General features: G+C 33.7%; 1 protein-coding gene across 1 annotated transcript in view; it reads left to right on the top strand.

Moving 5' to 3' along the window:
- The first annotated feature begins 2,384 nt into the window (after positions 1-2,384).
- Positions 2,385-8,682, top strand: part of LOC123538311 (voltage-dependent calcium channel subunit alpha-2/delta-3-like) — a 238,739-nt gene continuing 232,441 nt past the window's right edge. The window contains exon 1 of the mRNA XM_053529939.1: positions 2,385-2,720. Coding sequence (XP_053385914.1) covers positions 2,584-2,720 — 137 coding nt within the window. The 5' untranslated portion in view covers positions 2,385-2,583. The remainder of the gene's footprint in view (positions 2,721-8,682) is intronic.

Below are 8,682 nucleotides of genomic sequence, written 5' to 3'. Positions count from 1 at the left end.
AAGTAGGATATGGCTGCCAAAACAAACCAACAAAATACTGCCAGCGAAAATGCAGTTTTTTCACTAAAACACTTATTTTATGCTCCTGATAATACACTGAAAGAACGACGGATGTACATTGCGTTTCAAATTTATGCGGATTGGCTTTTTCTATGAATTTTGCTAAGCACTTTTCTCTCTGATATCGCGCAAACCTAAATGAGCGAGTGACAATATAGGATTGGTTACATAGACTAATACTTTGAAAGACATAGAATTAACAAACAACAACACACCATTATATTCCATATGTGTCTACTAACATTTTATGGTGTGTCAATATAGTGCAAGGAAGATGATTAAGAAAATAATGGAAAGTGGTTTAAAAATAAACGTGACTAATCTAAGACAAATGCTTTCATGTGTGTGTTGTTTTGTTTATTCGTTCATTTTCATTTCTGCTTTTTCTGCTCATTTCGTACTAAACGCAGTTAAGTACTAGTTGTTTTTATCTAGTATGTGATTTATGTAATGCATCCATTCATCGAACTGGTTTACGTGAGGCCGAAAATCACCATATGTCCTATAGCTGTGTCTTTGTGACGTTAAATTCAGCACACAAAAAAGAAATACATATCCTGCTGCAGAGCTTGTTCTGAATAGAACTGCATTAATTTATTGAAACATGGCTATTACTTCCAGACATTTGGCAGTGAATGCCGAAATGTAATGTAATGTCGTGTAAGCTGATTTTTAATTTGTATAAACGTTATAGCTTGAAATCTTTCTATTGTTTGTCAAGAAGTAAAATTATGCCGGAATAATTCCTGATGTAAGTTAACGTTGAAACCCGTTAAGAATCGCAATATTTCTGCAGTGTTTCAAATTTGACCGGCACCACCACGAATCATGTTAATATATTTAATATTAACCAACACTAGTGTGAGATATGACAGAGTACGTGGTCAGTCTGTCATCAGAGGAAATATCTATTTTCCCAATAAATTCGGTCTGTTTGTAGCGTCTTTATAACACTAATTACCGACAATAAATATAAACCAGACATAGACCGTACCAGACAATTCGTTTATCTTTATCCGTCGTGGGATTAGCTGATTAGTGTTCAAATGTGCATCCGACCTTACTGCTATAAGTCAGATTATGTGTCGATACAAATGAAACATGCACGGGAGTGTTTCAGTTGTTTATAATAATAACAAATCGTAAAAACAATTCCAGTAGACATATGCCCAATCTTGTGGTTCGTAAACTTGTTATAACGTCTTGTAATGTAGATATTTGGATCACTTTATATTATATTGCTTCTTTGTTTTTATTGTCTTTTATTTTTTGCCATTAAAATGCAGTAGTAGGCGTGTATTTATGAAATCTATTGGCCTAGAATTTTTGAATTCTTCAAATATAGTTTTTTTTTCACGTGAAAAGTGAAGTACAAATACAGGATACGCTTACCATGTTTATGGAAGTTGAACTCTCATCAGGCTAGCTCGAATGGAACACTTGCATAAATGAACCTTGAATGGAAAGCCCAAGGGTAGTAACACTACATTTATAAGTGTGTACCAACCGCATGACAGTTTAAATCTGCAGTTGTGATAGACAACATAATATGAAAGAAAGAGCAAGAAACATCAGAAAGGAGGGAAGGGTGAGACAGAGTTCAGCAAATAAATAATATGGCTTCAGTTTAGAAATATAAAAATAATTTTGTAGTGATTGTTTACTGATGACGACATTTTAAAGTTGTATGGGTACATGGGTGCTATTATATTAAGAGAAGTCCAATTTGATGCCTAGGCAAACATGTTTTTCACTAGTCAAAATGATTATAAAATGGACAGACTAATAAAAGTTGACATTCTGTTTCAACTTGATTCAAAATGGTATCCTCTAACATTTCTAAATCTACCGTTTTCTATTTTTTACTAATAAAGAGCACTCAAACTTTGAGTGTGCTCAATTCACATTATCAAAGGATATTTTGAGTAAGTGTCTATTTCTTACTTACAAGAGGTCATAAGTTAAGTAAGGAAGTGTTGCAATTAATGGTCATAATACCAACTGTAGTACTGACATGTGCATTTGTTACACTTTATGAGTCCTTAAGTTACAATGAAATGCAAAACAACCCTTTAACACTGTTTCACCTACTATTTATTAAATAAAATACCGTTTACATTTTAAACAAAACAACAATCAACTTCTATAAAAAGTATCTTTTACCTCTGACATTTTGTTTTACTGATGAATGAATAATACACAATCATAGTTATTATCATATCAGAGGAATTCAGCTGAACTGCATGCATTACTGTAATGGTATTGGAAACATTTAATCTGTGTACGCTACTCTCAGAGCGCAATAGAGTTGGGCAATTGGATATTCTATTGCGTTATTATTTGTGTAACATTGTTGTTTAAACAACAATAAGTGTTGCGGACTTAGTTTTAATTACTACTGCAATTTAGGGAGTAAATATTTGAAAAGCGTGACAGAAACGAAAAACTATATCGTACGAGATTCTTATAGACTTTGCTGCTGTTTACTGGCTATTAAATTATATAACTTGTGATGTTGTTGAAATGGTAGTGTGTGGTAAATTATGTACAGTGCTTATCCAGTACTCACTTCTTATAATGTTGATGACAAGAAATAGTTCGGTTGGAGAGAAAACTACACCGTATGAGCATTCAAACCTAAATCATCAAGATGTGTTACTGTAAGTTATGACTTATTTTAAGATTAGAGCTTTTTAGGCCCGAAAATCAAGTTAAATGTTGTTGTTTTGTGTCCGTCTTACATTTGTCTTACCTTGGTGTAACAGTGACTAAAATCATCAATAATTCCTTCTATGCCTGCGCATTGTATTCAGCTGAGTGGGAGTTGCCTTTGTCCGTCCGTCTGTCCTTCCGTCTGTCCGTCAGTCTGACAAAATTTGTGCAGCACATATCTCAAAGTGTTAGACTTACAGTCACCAATATGTGAAACTGCGCATTTGTTGATTTTGTTTAAAATTTCAGCATGCTCAGTGCGACTAGAGGTGTAGCCTAGGACGTAGTCAAAATATGCATAAATAGCATAAACTGATGTGTCACACGTGTCAAGTTTTTGACTCAAGTGTCATGAAACGTTACGAATATTATTATTTAGCAGAATGAAATTTAAAACTGGTAACTAACTCACCTTACTCAAAAGCATAACAAAACAAACAAACCAAACCAATTATAACTGTAAAAATCATGCTTTTTAAGTTTTAGTGTTTAAAAGATTGTGTCAAGCGTATAGCAATTTGGCTATTTTCCGTAAATAAAATAAGCCTTTCTAATTTATAATAAAATAAATATAATGATTGCCTGTTTTATGTATATGCTGGACGTCAAAAATTGCTGTTTGTTAGAAAAGTAAATGGTATGAATTTTAGCTAGTTTAAAAAAACAACATATCGTAATACCGTCCCACTGAAGCAGACAGGCATTATTTCATTCGTAAAATCACGAATATCCGAGAATATACATCAAGAGCCAGGAACATGCTTAAACATCGCATACCAGTTTGCCTGACATCCAGTGATAGACCCCTTCGGTAAATGTGTTTGTAGCCTTTGTGGGAAATGTCATTCGTAAATATGCTTCACGACGTTACCGATTTATTCCTTAGACGTGGAGTGATCATAATTTTTCACTGTGATAAATGTGTATATCAGTCTGGTTACACATATTGAAGAGGTAATTGCGGAAGGGAAAGCCAAGGTATAGATTCTTGTATATTCATTTCGTGTACAACACAATATTGCCACACTCCCTGGTGAACAAAAGTTACTTCCATTAGTTGTTGGTAAGGCAAAATGGGTTAGATCTGTAAAATTGTACATCAAGAGATTAAAAGTATGATATGGCAAAAGACAAAGAAACATGTGCGTCTGCATTAACATAAAAAAACTGCAAAAATGCCATGCGATAGAAACAAAATTTAATCCCCATTCAAACTGCTCGATTTTACTACAGATTGATATGTTATGTATATATATCGCATGCGTGCTTTGCTACAATCTTTAATTACGCAAATACTTATTGATTGCCAATAGTGTCCTGTATAATCCATGCTTCCATACTGAAGTTGAAGAATGAGTGTGCACTATTAAAACAGACAATTAGACATATTAACAATAAACAACATTAAGCTTTTACGTCTAAAATAATAATATTTATATAAGTGGCTGGCAAGGGGGGCTATGTCTTGAAACACCACAAAATAATGCGGAAATGGCACAAAACAGCTTAGATGGGAAGTATTATCAATAGAAGTGCCTCCTACGTTGACTCATGCTTTTCTACAACCATCTAAGAAATCAAGAAATAAAATACAATATACATAATAAGTCATGAATTCACTCTTCATGCACAAACACCCGGCGCTTTTCCGAGGATTTATGTCAGCACAGTCGGTTATAATATTCAGCGAAGAATAAAGGCTAGAAATGTTTGATTGTCAAAGGGTTTTTGGAACGTCATATACTTACGATGTACTGATGTTGTGTTGTTACGTTACACATACTTTTGTTTCTTTGTACGGTTCTTTGAAGTGTGCATGAACAAAAAGCATGCATAGACTGATCTGGACTAATGGCCAGGAATAGCCTGATACTGAATACATATGCATTAATTGAATTGTCTGAAGTTGATGGAAGACGCTTTTAGTTATTTGATGAAAATAAAGTTTCTGCCTTTCATCTCAGCAGTTGTTTGTAATTGTTGTCATTGAGTGATATCACTGCATTATCGGTCATCGTTTACGCATGGTAAATCTATTATTTTGTTGACCTTACGGGACACATATATTTTCATATTTTTGACTGTTTTTCATGTGAAATTAAAAAAGATATTGAAACCGCCAATCAAATCTTGTTTCGAAACATCTCTTTTAATTTTACATCTTCTTTGAAGTTTTAAAAAAGCTATGTTGGAAGAAAAGTAAATGATTAAAAAAAAATAAAATCACAGGTTAGTAATCACTTTAGATACAATATTTACAAATTCGACAAAACACATTGTTTCTAATATTATAAATGCTAGGAGAACAGTATAATAAATTACCCAGCACGTTTCTTTATGTTTTGCAACACTTAATGGCCTCTTTTTCGTGTTTTCTTAAAAACTGTAACTGTTTTTCTTTGACACTTTCAGGTAATGACCATCATTAGATATGCATGTAAGCGAAGAACCATAACTCTCCAAATTATTGACAAAATTATCGCCTTATTTGTACTTAGAAAATTCTAATTATTGTTTTAAGGTACGTTTTCTTTAAGTCCACCCGCATAGCTCAAAAGGGAGAATGCAGATCTACGGATTGCGGTGTCGTGATTTCGATTCATGGGCGAGGCTTATGCTCTCCGTGATGATTTGATAAAAGAGATTGTATCTGAAATAATTCGTCTTCCATCTCTGATTCATGTGAGGAAGTTGGTAGCTACGTGCGGAAAACACTTTGTTTATTGTACCCTAAACAGCATTTATAGGTCCAGTGCCTACATACACCATAATGCCACGTTGACATTTGCAGGCAGTACTCGGATATAACTTATCCTAAGCAAGAACTAGTTGTACTCTGACGAACCATCCCGCTTCCTATAACTGTTAACTTTACTGTGATTTCATAAAAAAAAGCATTAATGCGGAGAAATTTTCTGAAACAGTGTCTCCTTGGTAACAAAACTATTTTTAATTTTCTTGGATTGAAACTTAAAAGAGATTGTAATTCAATAACTGCGACCTTTCATTAAATTTTTGAAATCCTTATTTCCGCCTACGGCTTATTGATCAAACACATAACGTTTTATTAGGCATACAGTTCCAGGCTGAAACCAAACCTCTTAAGATATTTGAAAAAATGTATGAGTAGCAAAAGTTTAAAACAGAATGTATAGAAAGTATTGGGTTTCTGTCTTAGAGATTTAAATTTATTAGGTATGTCGAAGAAAATTATTGTTTTCGTAGACGAGCCTAATATATTTAAATTTGTAAAGACAGTAATGTAATGTTCCTTTTTATCCGGTCTTCTGATTTAATATATATTTTTTCATTAGGATCACCTACCAACTTGGTATGTGTTTGCTTTATGCAACAGGTTAAAGACAAAGAACCACATACTTTCTTGAAACAGTTACAACATAAACCATCATGAAAACTGTTAATATTTACAGTTACTTTTTCACCACAAACATTTCAAGCATCTGCATGAATTTAGGTCCCGAGATAGCTTTCAATAGAACTGAGGTGTAAGCGTCTTAAGAATTTGGAATAAATAGTTATCTATACTAACAAAATAAAACCCTGAAACTTTGAAGTGCGTTGAATTTTTTTGACAAGTTTTAAATATGCTGTTGATTTTTCGAAATAATGTTAATGAAATAAAACATAATGATGCTATACAGTTTGATACATGTGTTGCTTTTTTTTTTGCGGGAGAAAAAGGGGTGGGGGTTGTGGGTCGCGGGGTAAGGGATCGATTTTCCAGAATGGTCAAAATAGATTTTCCACGACCTATCTTTACTTTAGACATCATTATAAAGACCAACAAAAGTTTTATAACGCAAAATACTAGTTTCTATAAGTTTCGCCTAAACGTCACAAAATTGATCAAATTTTAATCCGTTACCATTGTTCTTGTTGAAAATACTTATGTCAACAATGGCCAGCTCCTTTTGCGCACTATCTTAAGCTGATCTCAAGTCAAAACATATTGACGTAATATTGGTACTGAACCCTTTAGCACATGAACCTTTAAAGGGGTCATTTGAAATTCTACTTTGAAAGTGTCGAATTGTGAATATCTTAAACAAAATAACGCCAGACATTAAGGCGACTTTTAAAGGATAAACTTTGACAGTTGAAAAGGTTATTGTTAAAGTATCTGGTTTTAATTAAATAAATACACGCTGTATATTGCGGTGACTTTAAAGGGATTAACTTGTTTACTTTTTATTGCAAATTGCTTAACCCAAGTCACTTGGTCCAAAGTTAAGGTCACAACTGGGAAGTCAAAACTCAGAATTTGCATGCACCTTATACGGCGCTGAGAACTGGCTGTTCACATTCAATCAATTTAATATATTTTTGAATCTTCCATACAAACAAGTAAAACTTACCTTCTTACCCTGTAATACATTCAGTTGCGTTAATAACATACCCTTGTAATACTTCGAAATAAATTGTCGCCACAGTTATTTTCTTGAAGCAATAACATCACAATGAGAAAAAGTAAAAATGTTTAAAATGATAATTATAAAAACTAATGCAATTTAAATGTTAGCAGGTTCAGTTGGATGTCCAGTACCAGTTAGTTGAAATCTATATCCACTTCAAACTTTTTCAACTGGAACGATTTTAAGAATCTACTAAATCCCTAAAATTTGAATATTGTTACTTATCAGCTTTTGAAATAGTCAGATTGTCCAACGTTTTCCTCTTTATCCTGCGATCAAATGGTTTCTATTTTTCTATTGTGTTCTCGCATTAGTGTTGATTGTGCCATGTGATGGCCGTAACAGTCTCCCCGTACACTCTGCCAGAGCTATTATATTACGATCTTTACAAATTGTTTTGCACGAGGTTTATGTTGCAGCTCGAGTATTTCGGCTCGGTTGGTTCCAAATCTCTCCTTTTACTTTATTTAGTTTTGTAACATATTCTGGTCCACCGGCATCAGAGTTAATTAACATGTAAGTGATTAATGGAGTTCCGCTTAAACCGTTGATAGAGATGTAAGGGATATTTCACATTTTCTTAACCACACATAAAATGACTCCCATCCAGCTGGCTTAAGGAAGGTCGATGGTTCTAACCAGGTTCCTTTCCGTGACGAAATTATGTCTGAAGGGGCACCAGAGGTCTTTCTCCACCATGAAAAGCTAAAAAGTCGCTATATGGCCTATGCTTTTGTCGTTGTGACGTTCGACCGAAAGAAAAGGATATCAATAATTATTCAATAACACTAAGACTGCTATAATTTTGTCGGCTTTATTTTTATTCTCGGAAGGATTTTGTAATAGATCTTGTTAAGCATAGGTATCAGATCTACTTTAAATAGAACGAAATGCTAACCCGGCATAATTTCTGGCACATTCAGTTAGTGGTATCTTGACTGCAATGTATTTTAACTGCTGTACTTAAACTACCATTGTATTAGTGCTGCTCCATGTATCATTATTTGCAATAAGTGGTTTTCTTAATGGCATGCGCTTGATAATACGACACAAAAAAAATATTCTGCAGGATGTTTTCTGAAGCCTTTCTTTAAAACGCTGTCTGTCGTCTGTGAACCGGTGATGCTAAGCTTTGATAGCTAGAATGTATTTTGTCATGCAAGGTAATCAAATGAAGACAAGCAAAAACCTATTGACTACAGAAGAATATCGATTCAGGGTAAGCATAGCATTATTTGGTTTCGGCAGTTAACTTAATTTTATTGTTGTTTCTTTTTTTCTGTTCTTATTTTGCTTTAAAGTTCATATTTCAGTAAAATTTAATAGCCGTCTTAATTTTCATATAGACTTTTTTTACTTAATCGTCTTTCATCGACTGATGCAAGGTATCCCCTTTAAAAGCCACAGTACTGGCCGTAAGAGGCACATTTTAATGACAAGGCTATGCACTTGATATATGGTTCCATGTGTTTATTCA

Source organism: Mercenaria mercenaria, chromosome 18 (genome assembly GCF_021730395.1).
Source record: "Mercenaria mercenaria strain notata chromosome 18, MADL_Memer_1, whole genome shotgun sequence".
Lineage (NCBI taxonomy): Eukaryota > Metazoa > Mollusca > Bivalvia > Venerida > Veneridae > Mercenaria > Mercenaria mercenaria.
The sequence above is the reverse complement of the archived record's forward strand: the minus strand, read 5'-3'. Positions and strand labels throughout refer to the sequence as shown.